Below are 20,011 nucleotides of genomic sequence, written 5' to 3'. Positions count from 1 at the left end.
TTTTTTTTTTTTTTTTTTTTTTGGTATTGGGGATTGAATCCAAGGGTGCTTTACCACTGATATGGCTCCACAGGTTGAATATCACCATGGGCACTGATTAAAGAGTGGATGGAAAGGCCACCAGCACTAGAGAGTACAGCGAAGGCCCCAGCAAAGGAACAGAGAGCAAAGGAACCTGTGATAGAGTGGTCAGTGATGGGATCATGACAGGGAAGACAGAAAGGGCAGTGACAATAGAGCAGATTGTGAGGGCACCTCTGATGGAATGGACAGTGAGGATCCCAACGGTACAGCAGATAGCAAGGGCACCAGAGGCAGAGCCTCTGGTAAGAGTATCAGTGACAGAGTATACAATGAAGACACCAGTGACAGACTGGACGGCCAGGATCCCAGCTGAAGAGGTAAGTCACACCAAGAGAGAGTTGAAATACCTAGAGAGCAGGAACTCAGACAGCAATAAGAAATCATGAGAAAGGGAAAGAGCAGATGTATAGGCATAATATTCAAAATATTTCAAAACTAGCTGGGCATGGTGGCACATGATTATAGTCTACTTGGAAAGCTGAGGCGGTGGATTGATCGCTCAGGCCCAGGCATTCAAGACCAGCCTGGGGAACACAGACACCATCTCAAAAACAACAACAAAATAAATAAATAAAGAACTAAAGCTAGTATGGCAGAAGCTCTGATTAATAGGGATGAATACAGGCCATGTTCACAAAGCAGACTCTGGCAGGTGCTGTACTATAGGGCAAGGGAGAATATAATGGTATCCATAAGGCATAGAAAGCTTGCCCATGCTAATGGGGGGCTTCTGTTGAATGAAAATAAAGCTGACAGAGTGCGAGACTCGTCTGTCCCCATCAGAGGAGCCCTGAACAGAGAGGTTTTTCTGGATAGGCTGATCACCTAAAAGACAGGTATGGGAGAATGATGAAGAGGCAGCCTGCTAGAAAACAGGTAATGGTCACCAATTATAGGTGGTCCCGGGGCCATTCCTACTTGAGCAGAGTTTGTATATTCATCATTTAAAACAGTTTAAAGTTAAACCGTACAGAATGTTTTTATACCTGAATTTTACAGGAAGTTGGAAGGCAATTCAGCAAACTCTGTATTTCACATATTGAACAAATTACCTTTTCTTCCATTTCATAATCCACTCCAAATATAGGACTGGCAGAATAGACTTTGTGAAGTGAATTGATTTCTTTAACTGATTCCTGTAGTTTTTCCACAGGATCTATTTTAAAGCCAAGAACATATCCTCCACTCTACAAGAAAAAATAATGAAAAACAAAAAAAACAAGCCCAAGAAATGACATTTGTAGTATATGATAAAACTTTAGCTGTAATCATCTACATGTTGTAGAGTACAACATGTAAGCTTGATTTTTTTGGTACTAGGGAATTGAACCCAGGAGCACTTTACCACTCAGCCACATCTCTAGCTCTTTTTATTTTTTGACACAGGGTCTCAATAAGTTGCTTAGAGGCTCCCTAAGTACCTGAGGCTGGCCTCAGACTTGTGATCCTCTTGCCTCAGCCTCCCAAGTTGCTGGGATTATAGGCATTCGTCATCACATCCAGCGATAAGTTTGATTTTTTAAAAATTAAACGCCTTACTATGAAATATTTCAGATACATATAAAAATAGGAGAGTACAATGAGCCCCCTCACAATCATCATGGAACTTCAAACTGTAGCAACATGTGGCTGACTTTCTAACTACTCCCTCACCTGATCTCCCATCCACCTAACCACTCAGGATTACTCTGAAGCATGTCCAGATATCACATGATTTCATTTGTAAATATAAGCTGATCTTCAAATATTAAAAAAAACCACTATAGATTGTGAAGGCCAAGGAAACTTAAGTTTTTCTAGAGCTAGGCCTTGAAAAAGAATATATATTAAAAGAAGAAAAGAAGTGGCCTTAGGCTATCTCCTTAAAAAATTAGGAAAGAAACTTGACTAGGATAGGTTGTTAGAGAGAAATGTTAGAAAGTAGCATACTATAACTGGTAAGAGCATTTGCTTTGGGTTGAGAGCATATACTTTTTAGTGTCAAATTCTGATTCTACGATTAATTTACAAGCTGTATGATGCCTGGAAACTTACTTTCCGTAACCTTTCTAAGCCTTAATTTTCTAACACAAAATGCTTGATCAAGTTGTTTTATTTATATAAGATATATATGACACTTGATACAGTTCCCGGGACATAGTAAGCACTCAGTAAACAGAGATATAGGTCACGGTAAAGGAGTGAGTAGACATTGGTATTTTAATTTAGAAGTGATTTTATAACTCAATTTCTTTCCCCCAGAAATGGGAACTGAACCCAGGGCCTTGTGCATGCTATGTAAGTATGCTACCACTGAGCTATAAACTCAGCCCTTATCACTCACTTTTTAAAAAAAATGCATTTTAAATGTTTTATTTAAATATATTTCTGCATCTGGACATGGTAGTGCACGCTTGTCATCCCAGCAATATGGGAGGCTGAGGCATAAGAACTGCAAGTGTTAGCAATTTAGCAAGAATCTGTCTTTTAAATAAAAAATAAAAAGAGTTAGATGGAGCTCAGTGGCATAATGCCCTTGGGCTCCATTCCAAGTACCCTCCCCACAGGAAAAATTCCTGCAAAAACATGGCATATGTGAGAATATAAATTCTCAAACAGAATGGATATATATGTTTCTATATATATCTATGTAAAGAAAGTTTTGTTGTGAATCAGACCTGAGGTCATGAGTAAGGTTCGTAACTTCTCTAGGCCTGTTTCCTTCACTGTCAAGTGGTGAAAAATAGTAAGTGTACCATAGAGTTGTTAGATTGGGTGAATGTATGAAAAGCATTTAGCACAGTGACTTGATTCTATCATTAATAATAAAAGTGAGTGGGATGTAGTGGCACAGTCCTAAAATATCAGCTATTTGGGAGGATTAGAAGTTCCAGGCTAGCCTCAGCAACTGTGAGAGGCCTTGTCTTCAAAATAAAATAAAAAGAAGTAGGGATGTAGCTCAGTGGTAGAGTGTTTGCCTAAAGTGTGTGAGACCCTGAGTTCAATCCCCAGTACTGCAAGCAAATAAAAATAAAAATGATGATCATAATGATAATGATTATCTGTCCCAACTAAAAATATGGAGACAATTTACTATAACACTTTAAACACTTGATATACCTTCATATTATAAGTAATATTCTTCTTGGATGTAAACTGCTTACTATATACATAAAATTAAAAACCTACAGCATCACATAGTTTTAAAAGCCTACAAAAGATTAATAAAAATGTAAAACATCTTACCTGTTGAGAGCTTTCTATGACAAGAGCTAAACCAAATTTTGAATCTCTAATCTTTATCGAACGCTGGATATAAAATGAAGAAGAAAAAAAATGCATGTCTTTATTTCATAATCTCAAGAATAGAATATCTTACCTTCCTTTATGAAATCCCCAGAGAGCTCATAAATGAACAAGACCCACATATAAGGTGGCAAACTTGTAAGAAAATACAAAGATGATATCTCTAAAATATGTACCCAATTGTCTGACTCAAATATCCTTCAATTCAATGGAATCAGCAACTTTTCTCAATATTTTACACAAAAGTCCAACGATCTTTCGGTTATGATGATCCAGTGTCTTTTGTGGTTTCCTAAGGCTGGATTAGTTTAAAAGTCATATGTGCCTACTGTTTCTCATGTTCCAGGTGACTAAATTCTAAAAATGTCCATATCCACTAATTAAAAAAAATAAGTTTATGGGTACTCATCACTGGCCATCAAGAAAGGCTGGGATAGATGAAGTGCAATTGACATTAGTTGATAAATGTGACATGAGGATTAAGATTGATCAGAAGGAAGATACTAATCTTGAGAGGAAGGAAGAGGAGTAGAAGCATAATGATAGGGCCTACAGAAAGAGACATAAGATGTACTAGCTGATGAAGAAAGGGAGAACCGTGGAGAGAACCTAATATTATGACAGCCCAAAGGCCCATGATTAGTCATATGTGGCAGGTAATGGCATATCATACTTTCAGACAGACAGGCACTGTAAGTTGAGAGAAAGATTGAGAAAAAGAAAGAAGAGAGGAGAAAGGTTTTAATGGTAAATTCTTATGAAAACCAGTCTTTTCATCCACCTACTTTACATAGTTCCAGTTCAGAACCATAGAACACAGGCACCCTGGCTGTAATCTAGCTGACACGGGCTGATAGAAGTGGCAAGAAGTTTATATATAAAGAGCTGAAGTTAGAATATGACTGCTACAGTGACAAAGTGTGATGATATCATATTGCAAGTTGTTTGGGCCAGTTGAATTCATTCCAGAGGCTGTATTTGGCAACTCTATTCTTAAATAACAAAAAATATCCTATTTGAAGAACGGAATGCACAAGGTTGTTTACTACTCAGTAAATATTCAGCATAACAGAGGCTAGGTTAGGCAAACTATAGAACATACAAATGCAATATAAAACAGCAATGAACAGTATAAAACACTGGTTTATCAAATATCTATATAAACTGTCATACCTTCCCACCCTGATTACAAATTCTCATATTTCTTTAGATGGCCAGAAATCATTTTCTTCCTATCAAATGTTATGTTTTGCTTTCCTCCACCAGACTGAGAACTCCTTGATGGCAGGAACTATGTGTTGGTTTATAATTTTTCATGACTATCTCTAGTACATAGTAGATGCTTAATATTTGGCAAATGAATGAATGATCAGATATTTTAAAGTTGCTCAGAAATCAAGATGTAGCAAAACAGGCTTGGGAATATTTGCAAAGAAATATCCTTCTCATAGGCCAAGAATTCTCTTTTCGAAAAAGGATGTTTTCTAGATATTACATATACTATATCTACTCAATGAATATTAATAAAACTTCTTAGTCTTTTTTAAAAACACTTTATTTATTTTTATGTGGTGCTAAGGATCGAACCAGGGCCTTACACATGCTAAGTGAGCATTCTACCGCTGAGCCACAACCCCAGCCCCAAAACTTCTTAGTCTTTTTAAAATAATTTTTTTAGTTGTAGATGGACATAATACCTTTATTTTTAATTTATTTATCTTCTTATATGGTGCTGAGGATCAAACCCAGTGCCTCACACATGTTAAGCAAATGCTCTACCACCGAGCCACAACTCCAGCCCAAACTTCTTAGTCTTAAAACTATTTGTATCCTACAACAAGGGTGATTATCATATGATAACTGCACAGGATTTTCATTTACTATTTTTATGTTCCATTTAATTCGGATTAGAATTTAATAGTTTGTTTATATAAATGAACTTTTATATAAAAGTATATTGAGTTTATTATTTCTTTCACTGAATCACATATATATCACAGCAGTAAAGTAACTACCTACCTATTCACAATTGATATCAGATATAGTCAATTCTTTTTCTGAAGTTTAATAGCTTTAATTGAACTTAAGCTAAAAGTATTACCACTAAAAATCATCTTGACTTCTTCATTAAACCTGGAGTATGAATCCAGCATGCATTACATTCTATATCAGAATTAAGCAGTTCATTCACAGAATTGATGAATTCTCTGGCTGTAATAATGTTTGGAGGGCTGAGGTTGTGGTTCAGTGGTGGAATGCCTGGTTAGCACATGTGAGGCACTAAGTTCAATCCTCAACCCCACATAAATAAATAAAATAAATAAAGTTATGTCCATCTTCCACTAAAAATATGCCACATAAAAAAGGAAAGAGAGAATGCATCTAATCTCAATATCACTATTAACTGTTGAACAGAAATTATTTATTCTACACTTGAATAATGTCACCAAACTACATGTACTTACAATTTGCAGATATGGTATACTGACATTAAAACTATCATTCATATTTGCATGCCACACGATTCTCACATTGGTAATAAAAAAGGTTCCTAGATTTCCCTGTAAAAGAGAGTAATTAGAGATAAACCAATGATAATTTATCTAAATATCTATTTTTATTTTCTAAATGCCCAAATAATTCTTATCACAGCAGCAGATTAATACCAGAATCACCATGGTATCAATGACTCCATCATATACTGAATGGCAATATAATCATATGACTGAGAGCCTGGATTCTGGAATCATTAATCATTAAATCATTGCAGTTGTCTGACCTGGGCAAATTTCTTCTTGGTGCATTTTGTCAAACAAAAGGGGATTTCATTAAATAATCCATGTAAATAAAGCCATTAGCACAGTACCTGGAACAAAATAAGCATTTCTTCCTTTCTTTTCTTTTCTTTTTTTTTTTTGTATCAGGGATTGAACCCAGCAGCACTTAACTACCAAGCCACATCCCTAACCCTTTTTTTCTTTTGAGACAGGATCTCACTAAATTCCCCAGGTTGGCCTGAACTTTTGATCCTCCTACTTCAGTCTCCCCAAAATTGCCTTATTTTTCAATAAAAATGATACATTTTATAATCTGAGAACATCTTTTTAATTAATTAAAAATGCCAGGTGCAATGCTATGTGGTAAGACTAACTGTGAAAAGAATAATTACCTTTATAAAGCCCACAATCTAATGGGGGAGGATATAGACAAGCTATGTAATTTAGAACAGTAACAATTTTGGAATGTAATTGTTAAGGACAGGCTTGCATAAGGAACACACAAAAGGGAGATTTCAGAAAGTAATATCTAAGTTATAAACTAAAGCAGGCATGGGTAAACTATGGCCTTCGGGCTAAATCTGGCCTGCCACCTCTTTTTGTATAGCCCATACAGAGTGATTTTAACATTTTTAAATGGGTGGAAAAATTCAACAGAAATATACTTCATGACATGTAACTATTATAAAAAATTTAAATTTGTTTCCCTCATTAAAACATAGCCATGGGCTGGGGTCGTACGTAGCTCAGTGGTAGAGCACTTGCCTTGCACGTGTTAGGCCCTGAATTTGATCATCAGCACCACATAAAAATAAATAAATAAATAAAAATAAAGATATTGTGTCCATCCACAACTAAAAAAAAATTTTTCAAAAAAAAAAAGAAACACAGCCATGTGTTCTCTATATATTGTCTATGGCTGGTTTCACATTACAATGGCAAGACTGAGCAATTGCAACGAACACTGTATGGCCTGAAAAGCCTAAAATATCAGTATGTACATATGTACCTACCTATTTGTGGTGTTGAGGACTGAACTCTGGGCCTCATGCATGCTAGAAGAGCACTCTACCATTGAGCCAGACCCTTAACTGTGTAAAAAATATATTATCTGACATTTCAAAGAAAAAGTATGCTCACCTCTTATCTAAAAGATAAAGAGTTTTCAGAACGGAAACTGTCTATGTCCTATAGAAACTTTATCACAGTTTGAGCATGATTTAATTCTTAGCAAGAAGCTCTTCACTCAAATGTTATAGCTTTACCACAGTGGTTATCAGTCTAATCTAGGTGGTAACATACATGAAATCTAAAAACTATTCTGAGATAAAATTTTCTCTATAAATTGATGTGTAACGTATTCCACAATTATTAATTGCTTACATGTTCCAACTGGTCATTTAAGGGCAGATGAAAATGATGAGTTAAAGGGTTCACCAAATGAGTATATGCTTAGTTCCCTAAATACCAGATTAAAAGGCTTCTATGACTGTCCATACCATGGTTCTCCTCCATCAGCTTATGTTATTAAAATATAGAGGGTAGCATAATATAGGGGGAAAACTATGGCTCTGGATGAGCTACACCTGCAAGGGCACTTAACTCTTTGGGGCCTCAGTTTATCATCTGAGTTAAGAGAGACTATATTAAACATGATCTCAAAGGTCTATTCCAGCTCTCAACTTTACATAGAACAAAAGTTGCTGAAAAGAGCACAAGTCCATAAAAATATTAAAACCAGAATAGCATTTCATATCAAAAGCTATAATACTAATAAATCAAGAGCAATAATGCTAATTTTATTTTATTTTTTTTAAAATATATTTATTTTGGTTTTAAATGGACCTTTATTTTATTTATATGTGGTGCTGAGACTCGAACCCGGGGCCTCACACATGCTAGGCAAGTGCTCTACCACTGAACAACCTCAGCCTAATTTTAACAAAGTGGAATGAATACACAAACCCAATGATGAACAACAACAAAAAAAAGATTACAAAACAAAGTCTCAAAAGGTTCATTAGTTTTTTGTATAATACCTGATCACTGGATAAGTTCCATACTCCATTGATTTTGTCATATACATGTTCTTGTGGTAATAATCTTAGTTGTTTGTTTTGAATTAGCGCACTTCTCAATTTAAAATCACGATACATTTTAGAAGTTTCATATGCTCTATAAAAAAGAAGAAACAAAAGACCAGTCCACACTGAAAATGTGTTCACTAACTGTGAATAGAATAATTCCATCACTACCTTTATAAAGCCCACAATCTAATGGGGGAGGATATAGACAAGCTATGTAATTTAGAATAGTAACAATTTTGGAATGTAATTGTTAAGGACAGGCTTGCATAAGGACACAAAAGGAAGATTTCAAAAAGTGATATCTAAGCTATAAACTAAAACAGGCATGGGTAAACTATGGCCTTGGGGCTAAATCTGGCCTGCCATCTCTTTTTGTATAGCCCATACAGAGTGATTTTAACATTTTTAAATGGGTGGAAAAATTCAACAGAAATATATTTCATGACACATGAATATTATACAATGGTAGAAGTTGATCAGTTACATTTACCTATCTACTAAAATGTATAGTTGTTAGTACTTAAGTAAATCATTCAAATAATTATTATGATAAATTAAATTTTAATGCTGAGTAATATTCCATACAATATATATATTTTATATATACCACAGTTTCTTTATCCATTCATCTACTGAAGGGCATCCAGGTTGGTTCCACAATTTAGCTATTGTGAATTGTGCTGCTATAAACATTGATGTGGCTGTGTTACTATAGTATTACTGTTTTTAAGTGACTCTGTCATTTTAATGTAGTGTTTATACATTTCATTTCACTAACCTATTCCTTTCTTAATTTCCCTATTTTAGTCAAAGGTATCATCATCTTTTAATATAAATAGAAGTCCAGTTAACTTTTCTTACTGTGACCTGAAAACATTATGCTTGCATCTACTTCTGTACAGAAAACTGAATGAATCTATACAAATTCCAAAGAGGATTCTAGGATCGGGGAGAGAAGAAGAGGGATGAAGAGGGAAAAGAAACTAAGAAATATGACAGATAATGGTATAATTATAAAATTTATAATCAAAAACTATAAATAGCCAGAAATATATGATTTATATGAAAATTTTTGGCATCACTAATAATAAAATAAATACAAATTAAACAATATTTTATCCTGTCATCTTAATCAAACTTTTCCTCAAAAATCATGGTATATAGGGGCTGGGGATGTGGCTCAAGCGGTGGCGCGCTCGCCTGGCATGCGTGCGGCCCGGGTTCGATCCTCAGCACCACATACAAACAAAGATGTTGTGTCTGCCGAAAACTAAAAAATAAATATTTAAAAAAAAAAAAAAAAATCATGGTATATAAAGCTGGTTAAAAAAAAAAAATCAAAGTAGTGAAAAGAGAAGAAATCAACAAATGACAAAACAAAATACTAATATGTATATTTCTGTATAAAAATGATCTTTTAATTCTTTAATTGAATTATCCAACTCACTGACATTGAATGAAATCTCTGTTTCACTTTATTTACCTTGGCAGCTAATTTAATAGAATCTTCATTACAAATTTTTATGAGTCTTCAGTAGTCCTTACAAGTTTTTTTATAAATTCCTTCAGAGTGCTTATTAAATGATAAGAATGTTTTCTTCTAAGTATCTTCAGGATATTTGCAATAAAGTTTGGAGAAAGAGAGTGTCATACTTCTAAACTTTATCCTTTAAAACTTTATGTCATAAAATTACCTTAAAATATCCAAAAATCCATAAACAAATACTATACCTATGTACTGCAATCACAGAAGTAAAAAGTCTAGGACTTCCAGGAACCAAATTTGTGAATATAAATTCAAAGCGAGTGCTGTTACACTTTGTTAGTATAAAAAGAGCTTCGGTTTGACCTCGTAATTTCTGTAAAGACAAATTTATTTAAAGGTTTGTATTTGAAGAACAATTTCTCATTAAGTGAAAACGAACACTGAATTCACATTTCTAATGTTTTTTCACTATACGTATATTTCAATATGATTTTTCAGACTTACAGAGTTAGCAGTCCTTGTTGTAATATTCAATATGCAGTTGTAACCGATAGCTAAAATTTAAAACCAAAGAATTTAAGGAGTATGATAAAGTAAACTGAGAAAAAAACCACTTTAAAATATATATCTATATATCATATATATATAAAACTTTAAACAGTTTTAAAAACTCAAACATAAACAGAAATAAAAACTTTAAAAATTTTTATGAAATAATTATAAATTTAAAAGTAAATTATAAAAGAACTAGAGATTTGGTTCTGCCTCTTTGAATAAACAAATATATGGGGAAAAGGAAATTTGCTTTAATAAAACCTATACAGCATTATTCAGTGAAAATATTAACACCACTAACCAAAAGAAAAAGACTAGCTGAATTGTCTAAAATAGTTTTTTAAAATAAGTGAAACAAATTTAACACAATGAAAGACTCTACTTTTATTAAAGCTTACATCTCCCTTTTTTGGGATTTCTTGACACAGATTATATACCAAGTTGTCAAAGGAAAAAAAGAAAGAAAAAAAAAATCAGTATAAAATCCCTAATCTTATGCATGTCTAAGACACAAAATGGACAAGCTAAAAAATAAGAATGGATTGTTTCTTTTGTATTTTGATGTAATCTGTGGTTAATCCAGGACTTCTGAAGTTTTTAGTAATTCCAGACTTCCACAAATTTCATGGCAAAGCTGTGTTTGGTATCAAAAGCTACTACCATTCAAGTTCCATGAGAAGGAATTCTTCTCCTTAGAGTTTTATCTTACGAGGATACTTACAAAGATTGACTCTGGGTAATGCCAAAGAGTGCCAGATAATTCTTAAATTTGTTACTAAGAGTCTTCCTAAAAGGAAACAAATAAACAAGCAAACAAAAATTAATTAGTTTAAGTAGGACACACTTTTGCAGTACACAATGAGGTATCAGCAGCAACACCTATGTATGTTTTTCATACACATCTATCCTATGTAAGTTATACAATGTATGATTCAGAATTTCAGAGAAACAAAATCTGAGTTGTAGAAGGGACACAGGTATTCACTATTACTACCTTAATTCACACTGAATGAGAATTGTGGACTTGTTTTGTCTTGTTGGAAGGTTTCCTGGGGTCTCAGCAGTTCACATGTGTACAACTAAGAATGGTTATGATATAGTATAACTGCAAAACTATTCACTGAAATAACACTTTTCAGTCGGGCTTGTTGGCACACACCTACAATCCTAGGGGCTTGATAGGCTGAGGCAGGAAGATCACAAGTTAAAGGCCAGCCTCAGCAATATTCCGAGTCCCTAAGCAACTATGTGTGACTCTGTCTCAAAAAATTAAAAGGGCTGGGGATGCGGTTTGGTGGTTAAGTGTCCCTGGGTTCAATCCCTGGTACCAAAACAAATAAACAAACAAAAACCACTTTTCAATGAACTCTGATATACACACTAATCCCTGTCAAATGAGTGTTCTCTTAGTAGTTCTTGTTTAATGAGCCACATTTATATACCTAATTTTTTGTATGTGAGATGAATAGGCTGAAGTGAACATCAGCCTGATATTTTTATATTGAAATATAAAGTTAGAAATATTTAATTTATCAAAGTATGTCCTGTAGAATAGTAATTCCTATAGATGCCCCAAGGGGAAAAAAGTCAAATAAATCCGAGCATAGTAAACCATGTGTCTTAGAAATTTACAATGTAATTAGCATATTAGGATAGCTTTGAGATTTCCCGAAATAATAAAATCCATTTAACTTTGTTAAACATAACATTTACCCATGAAATTATAACCACAGAATTCTTTTAATAAATTTTTTAAATAACTTTATTTTATTTGCTTATTATTTTTTAATGTGGTGCTGGGGATTGAACCTAGTAGCTCACACATGCTAGGCAAATAGGCAAATGCTTTACCACTGAACCACAACCCTAGCCCACAGAATTCTTTTGATGAGTAATCTATAGCCAGATCATACTCTTTCCTTCCTGAAAATCCCTAGGATGGCTACAATCAGAAAAATTAGACCTGCATGAATACTGGAATGGGATGGGGTAGAAAAAGAAGTTCTATGAAAAATTTAAAAAAATTTTGGCAGTACTGTGAATTGAACCCAGGGCCTTGCACATGCAAGGCAACTGATCTACAACTGAACTACATCCCCAGTTTGAAAAGGAGGTACTAAAAATTTAAAAAGGAAGGCATTCCTCAAGGGAGATTGTGGAAAATTATAGACTTATGTTTGACAAATAAGTCTACGACCATACCACCCCGAATGTGCCCAATCTCATCTGATTTGGGCCTGGTTAGTATTTGGATGATGAGAAAACTATGTTTGACAAATAATATGTAAGCCAGCAGGGATGGAGTGTAGGGATCACACAAGATCAAAGATGATGAGGGTTTCAGGAGAAAATAGAGGGCACACTTAACAAAATAACAGAGGTTTATTTGCAAAAGGACTGATCACAAAAATATGAGAGGGTTATTAGGAACCATGGGTAAACCAGCAGACCTGCTCCCAGCCCAGACCCAAAAGGACAAGAGGAGAGAACAATTAAAATAGTCTCGAACAAACAGCAAGGACCTGCCCATTTTATTCTCACACAGCTTCAGTGCACAAAGCTAATTGGATAATTTCATGGCAGGATATTTACAGTTGAACATGGATTAAATGTGCTAATCTTCTGGGGTACTTACGGTTTTAAAATTGGGGCTCCTGAACTTGATGTCTTAACTTGGTCATTTTCAAACTGCGTGAAAGAAGGGGAGGTAGGTGGTTGGATAGAAGGATTCACCTTCCCTTTTCTACCTCCTTATCAACCAGAAGCTCTACAAACTCCAGTAAATTTTTACTTAAACAAAGGTTTTTGAGGTCTGTGCAAACACACAGATTTATTTTTATTAAGAGTATGATTTCAGGCACTGTGATGGAGAGTTCCAACTAGGGAGGCTTTTTGCCCATCCTCCAAAATACTAGTACAGGATTATTTACTCAATAAGTACTTAATGAATCAAAAAATGTTCTATTAATCATAATCTTGGTATTGAAGGATGGACTGTCAAGTAAGAGTTCTTGCCAGTCTGTACAAGAATGACCAAATTTCTCTTGGCTTCATAAATTAATCCAGATTTCATTAAGGTACAGTCACTCTACTCTCAAAGGTACAAGCCAAGACTTTTTGCTTGTGGTTAGATCTTACTACTTTATCCTCACCCGGGTCTGACTGTACAAGGAAACATTTCAAAAACGTTCTAAGCACTCCTTTAAGGATGGACCCTAGCCTGATAGGCTGCCAGTAGCAGATGGTGATGAAAGGTTCCCCTCACAGAGAAAGACTTAGCAAAACTTGCTGCTCTCATACTACCCTACAGCAGACCAAAAGAAAGGCTCAGAGAGCCAGGTGCAATTTAGCAAGATCATTTTTCAATAAAAAATGAGATGGGAATGCAGCTGAGTGGTAGAGTATCACTGGGTTCAACCTTAATACTGCCCTCCCCCAAAAGAAAGAAAGAAAGTCAAAAGAAAGAAAGTCTCGCAGAGGAAGTGGCCACCCAAAAAGCCATCAGCATGCTCTGCCACAAGGGTTATTGTTCTTTCCCTAGTATATGCTGATCCTATTATCTCAACAGGTGTATTCCTCTTTTCATTTCTCTTCTTTCCAGGAAGAAGTTTGTTTCCCTCCCTCCTATGCTTCTTTTCCTCCAGACTTTTAAGATGCAGTAAGCTTCTTCTTTCTTTCTTCTTTTTTTTTTTTTCACTGAAAAATAGTACTGATGCTTTCAGGACAACTTGATCACTGGTTACTGGTTCCATGGACAGCTGTTGTATGCAGCCTGGACTTTAAGTTCAAATCTTGGTAAAATTTGGTTTGGGAGCACTCTACAGTCCAGACATGGCTGCTCTTTATTAAAAGATAAGTCACACAGTACTTGAGCTCACAATGCAAACGAAATTCTCTCCATGTGTCCCGCTCTAGGTGTCAATTTTAAGTACTGTGCATTACTCTTGGATTTCTTAAAAGGAAGCATGGCTTCAGATATCACAGCTATGACCTACTTGCATTCACTACCCCATATCCTTATCTAAGCAGGCACATCCAAGGGTCAGAACTATTCCATGACTTTTACAAATAGGGCTCCTAGATTTAACAGTTACGTAGGATAAAGGTGACATCAAAACCAGGGCTTACTGATGGACTGAAGTTGTGGGAAAACTGTGTCCCTTGGCTACTCTTTCTTCTATTTAAGTCTGAAAAAAAAATCCTGTGCACTTAACTCTTCTATTTTCATAATTACATTTACATATGATGCTCTTTCATAGATTCTCCAGCTAATATGAATCAACACCTGTAAATTAAACCAGAAATATAAAATACATTAGCAAATATACTCACCTCTATCTCCATTATTTCCTTTGGTATCTTCAATTGAATCTAAGCAATCAATAAGGACTTCCCCAGGTCTGGTTTTCATTTGTCTAAAATAAATATAAACATTTTAGTGTTATAACTATAACTCTATCTGCTTGAAATCTATTTAGGGGGAGAAGAGACATGTGTATATGAAACAGCTGACAGTATAGATGATATCGTACTCAAGTGCTCATACATTTGAAAATAAGGTCTTCAAGAAACTAGAGATCAGTGATGCCTGGAGTGACCAAGGCCACTTAAGAGTAAGCTAGAACTAGAAGGAAAGGAGTAAGATTTGGAGGACTAAGAAGGGAAAGACAGGATAGTCCATAATTAAAGACCAGAAACAGAAAAGATTGGGGCATATGAGAAGATAGGCCTGGCTGGGGAAGAAGAGAAGTAGTGTGAGAAATACAGTTTGGATAACTCAGAAGAAACCAGATAATGAAGAACCTTGAATCCCCTAATAGGTATAGAGCTTGTTCTGTGGAAAAGAAACCCATAGAGGTTTCTAAGTAGAGGAAAGGACATGAGGCAATTATGGAAGGAATGTTTCAAGAACTATATGCAAAACATCTTCAGTACTTGTCAAGCAATTAAATACATGAGACAAAGGAAACAGAGAATGAAGAATAGTTTGCTGACTGATGCAATTCTAGATTGTCAACCAACCAACCAATCAACCCACCCCCAAGGAACTAAGAGACTACTGAACTGCCTAAAGCCTTCTAATAAATTTGCCATAGAGATAACTCAATTGGTTATTCAGAATCCTGATAAGATCATATCACTTTCTACTTAAAAGTCTTCCATGTCATTCAGCTGCTGAGATATAAAGTCCAAAATCTTCAGCTGAAGCTAACCTACATTTCTGTTTGTACAGCTAACCTGTCTCTGCACACAACCTGCCTTCTAGTCAAAGAGGGTTATATATACCTCCAAGACTCTGCTTCTAGTCCACCCGCCCTTTTTTTCTATAATACTCTGTCTACACTGACAAGGTTCTGGCTATCCTTCAAGGTCCAATGCACATTATTTCTTCTTTGAAGCCTTCCCTAGGCATATTGATTTGCTCTGTTCCTGTTCTCTTCTGTTCATTTTTTTCAAGAATGGTACTTATCACATGTATTATAGTTGTCTATGTGTATCTCCTGCACTAAATGGGAGGGGTACATGAGTATTATTTCCTATTATTTTGTATTTATAGCTATCAGCATAATAACCAGTATATAAAAGCATTTGGTAAATCACTAATAAACTGAAATGTTCATGAAATGGACTTGTTTGGATTAAGAGTCCTCCAAGAATAACAGAAAAAGTCATAGAATGTGTGTAATATGTAACTATGGCTTGTAATTTTACAAATTCCTTTTTCTCCAACACCATAAAGAATCTAATAGCATGTTAGTTTTTGTATTCAGCCACAACAAAGCCTGAGAAATATATAAATATTTAATTTTCCCATCTAAGGAGGTACTATCCATGATAAGGAACCATAGGAAGTGGCCAGAAGCTCCATGCCATTAATCCAGGAACCTTACTTTAATATTTCCAACACTAAATATCCCAATGGGAATTTTCTTCCCGGGACTTTTGGAAAGGTGGTTTCTAACCATCCTCTCTTTAAAGCATGATATTTTCCAAAAACAGGAGTTCTGTTTGAGAGATTCCAAAGCAGAATTCCATCTTCCGGTTGGTGACTTAGATTAATAACTAGATGAGCTTCTTACTACATACATAAAGTTTATATTGTTAGGAACTTTGAAAAATGCTCACTCCTACTCCCCTCATTTTATAGACTTGAGGTTAGAATGCTGAGGTCGTTTGTCCAAAGGCCCACAATGTGTGTCATTATCACAGATCTAGTCTTAGAGCCTGGTTTCCTGAATCCCTGGCCTAAGTTCTTTCCACCACACGAAACTGAAATCACTGGGTGGTCCCTGCCACATGGGGTTCACATTCCTGATCTGTCCCGCGGCCAGGACACGACCGTAGACGGCGCGGGACCGAACTTGTAGAATCTGGCCGCTTCCCTACGGTAGAGCCGGACCCAGGAGGGCCGCAGTGACCAGAAGGTCTATCGCTGCAGGCGATAACCCCCCACCCTCGCCCCGCGCAGATAGCTGCAGAGGCGCAGGTCCAGCTCGCGGGTCCAGAATTCGCACCGCGGCGCCCTCTACAGGAAGTGCATTCCTGGGGCCTCTCGGAGACTCACTGCGAGGACACGTCGAAACGGACGTCCCGGTCTTCCCAAAGTACGTCCAACACAGACATGGTGACTGAGGCCTTCGGTCCCCGCTCTCCACTGCGGTGGAGGCCTAGCAGCAGCGCCTTGCGGGCTCCAAGGCAACGGGCCGCGTCTGTCACGACGTCTACGGCGGGCGCCGAGACCCAAGCTTCCGCGAGTTAGCACGCGCGTTTTCTCCTACGCTTTGACCCCGCTAAGCCTTTTTGAGGCAGGCAGGCGGGGAGGGTGCTTGACTTCTAGACGACCTTCCTGGCCTCCAAACATCCTTTAGCCATCCCACCACTCCCGCTATTTCCCTACACCGTTAAGAAATTTACTTAAAACTCCAAATTCCTTACCTGGGCTCCGCCCCATCTCGCCCTGCCCACCTCTCCGACCTCTCCTGGCTACCTGAGCCGGACAGGCTCAGTTTTTGGAGGGCCTTCTCTCAGTGTCTGGAAAGCTGTTTCTCCAGATCTCTGTGTAGCCGGCTCTTTGTCACTGAAGTCTCAGCTCAAATATCAACTCCAGCCGGTCCTACCATGTGCAAACTACGGCCATGCACTGATCTATTTAGTTCATTTTGAACAACGCCTGCACAGAGCAGGCACCCAGTAAATACTTTCTTGAATCCCAAGTGTCTTCCTTCTCTCAACACATGACTTTTCTTTCAATCAGTGATTTACAAAGAGCGATCTGAGGTCGCGTGGGTGCCCCCACCATCCTTTCAGAGGCCCACAAGGTCACCCTATTTGCATGATAATAAAGTGAAGAAGACTTTTGCCTTTTTAACTCTTATTGAGTGGTGAATGTACAGTGGAGTTTTCCAGAGGCTTCATGCTTTGTAATTGAATGTGAAAGCAGATAAAATAATTCAGCTGCCTTTTAATAAGCCAGACATTTAAAAATTTTTGCAAAAATGTAAACTTGCAAACTTTTTGGAAAATGTAACTATTTTTAAAAGTTACATATGTTAATATGTAATAAGTTATTGTTACCTGTCCTTCCTTTCTTTCTCTTTTTCGTTCTCGTGTTGGGAATATTGAACCTAGGCTTCATGCATGCTAGGCAATTGTTCTATCACTGAGGCACACCCCCTGCCTTGTAACTATTTTTAAATGAATTGTTTAAAAAGTAAATATAAATAGATGTAGCCCATTGTTGGGTTAAACACTAATCAGTGCCTAGGAAAGACTGCAATGAGATAAGGACTCTAAAGAAGGAAATGGAAAGGAAGCCGGCTTCTTTCCCTTGACTCCAATCTTCAGGTAGGAACCAAAGCAGAGGGACCTCTGGTTGTGAAGTAAAAGAATGTACTTATAGGCGCTGGGATTGTGGCTCAATGGTTGAGCGCTCGCCTAGCATGCTAGAGGCACTGGGTTCGATCCTCAGCACCACATAAATGTAAAATAAAGATATTGTGTCTACCTAAAACTTAGGAATCAATATTTAAAAAAATAATGTACTTATAAAATATCTGAAGAAATCCCACCTCACAGTGAGCATGCTGCTTGTAGGGACATGAGCAGCCCTCCATTGTATCTCTGCCTGCTGCTGATGAGGAGTGCGTGAGTAACAAAATGTTGAGTGACAAAATGTTCAAAACCTCTACATTGAATCTTCCAAATTCTTTCTTTGGGATCAGTTAACTGTATGTTGGGGTGTTTGCAGCTCTGGCACTGAACAACCATATAAACAAAAGCTGGATAACATTTTTAAGAGTGTAATGGGGTCCTGAGAACAAAAATTGGAAAACTGCAGCTTTAAATTTTTATCTAGAGCTATGTCAGATTCTGAAAAGTATTGAAGATATTAATATGAAAGGCCATGAGGGGTTTTTGTCAGGGTGAAGAGTGCAGTGGAGGCAAAGGAACATGTAGTGGATACATACTAAGGTGGTCCCCAGTGTCATGCCTTTGTGTTTGGGTAAAACCCACAATTTGTTTCTAGCCAATAGACTATAGCTCAGATGATGGGAGGTCATTCCCAAGACTATGTCATGTTTGTTATAAAACTTGGTCTCAGAGGATAAAGGGAGCCTGACTCTTCTGCTTAACTTGAGGAAGCCAGATGCTATGATGGACTGTAGTACCAGAAGTCTCAGTCCTACAGGTGCAAGGAAGTGACATCTGCCAACAATCTGAATGAGGTTGAAAGCAAATCTTTTCCCAGTTGAGCTTCTGATGAGGATACATCCCCAGAAAATCAGTAGATTGCAGCCTGGTAAGACCTGACCTGACTCAGGTAAACTGTGCCTGAACTTCTGACTTTCTCAAATGGTAAGAAAATGTCTTGTTTTAAGTTGCTAAATTTTTCATGCAGTTATAGAGAACTAATCCAAATGTGGGATTGGCTTTGGAACTGGGTAGTATGTCAAGGCTTTCAGATCCTACAAAATTCTACCAACAGGAAGCAGGCTGACAAGTGTCTCATCTGTAAATATGTGCTACCTTTCATGAAAAGGTGAGAAGGCATCAGAGGATAGAACCAAGAACCCAAAGGGCAAACTGAATACCAAAGATTATTCTTAGAGTTTAAAATTTAATTTAAAAAAAACTAACATTTTGCCCAAATGGGTGTCAAAATTGTTATATATTAATGACTTGGGTTTTTTTTTGTTTGTTTGTTTTAGTTATTTGTTTTGAGCCATGTTATCCAGGCTGGCCTTGAATTCCTAGTCTTAGTGGTCCTCCTGCTCTGGCCTCTCAAGTAGCTAGGACTATAGGTGTGCCCGCCATACCCAGCTTGGTGACTCTTATTTTTTCTTCTAATCCCCCCCTTTTTTTTAAAGAGAGAGAGAGAGAGAGAGAATTTTAATATTTATTTTTTAGTTTTCGGCAGACACAACATCTTTGTATGTGGTGCTGAGGATCGAACCCGGGCCGCAGGCATGCCAGGCGAGCGTGCTACCACTTGAGCCACATCCCCAGCCCCTAATCCCTCTTTTTGAATTGAAATATCTGTAACTGTTATCCTATGGAACATAAGGTACAATATGTAACACAGGATAAAGATTAATCTATATGTTTGAAGATAGATAGTATCCTTTGAAATAAAGTTAATATATAAAAAAGAAAAAAATTGCTTTCATTACTAAGGCTTAAACCTGTTTCTTAATGTGACTTGGATTAATGTATATAATACATGTATGACAAAATTT

General features: G+C 36.6%; 1 protein-coding gene across 4 annotated transcripts in view; it reads right to left on the bottom strand.

Moving 5' to 3' along the window:
* The window catches only part of Bbs5 (Bardet-Biedl syndrome 5), a 19,182-nt gene extending 2,182 nt beyond the window's left edge, over nt 1–17,000 (bottom strand). The window contains exons 1-9 of one of the 4 annotated variants that reach the window (XM_015479285.2): nt 16,840–17,000; nt 14,607–14,689; nt 10,996–11,061; nt 10,224–10,273; nt 9,965–10,092; nt 8,186–8,321; nt 5,835–5,930; nt 3,310–3,372; nt 1,071–1,271 (exon numbers count right to left, since the gene is read on the bottom strand). In XM_015479285.2, the coding sequence (XP_015334771.1) occupies nt 1,071–1,271; nt 3,310–3,372; nt 5,835–5,930; nt 8,186–8,321; nt 9,965–10,092; nt 10,224–10,273; nt 10,996–11,061; nt 14,607–14,689; nt 16,840–16,898 (882 nt within the window). In that variant the 5' untranslated portion in view covers nt 16,899–17,000. Of the gene's footprint in view, nt 1–1,070; nt 1,272–3,309; nt 3,373–5,834; nt 5,931–8,185; nt 8,322–9,964; nt 10,093–10,223; nt 10,274–10,995; nt 11,062–14,606; nt 14,690–16,789 lie in introns of all 4 variants that reach the window. The other 3 variants (XM_015479288.2, XM_015479287.2, XM_048812432.1) reach the window with 3 other exon arrangements.
* Between the last annotated feature and the right edge of the window lie 3,011 nt (nt 17,001–20,011).

This window comes from Marmota marmota, unplaced genomic scaffold (genome assembly GCF_001458135.2).
Source record: "Marmota marmota marmota unplaced genomic scaffold, marMar, whole genome shotgun sequence".
In the NCBI taxonomy this organism is placed as follows: Eukaryota; Metazoa; Chordata; class Mammalia; order Rodentia; family Sciuridae; genus Marmota; species Marmota marmota.
Note: the sequence above shows the minus strand (reverse complement) of the source record. Positions and strands in the feature narration are given on the sequence as shown.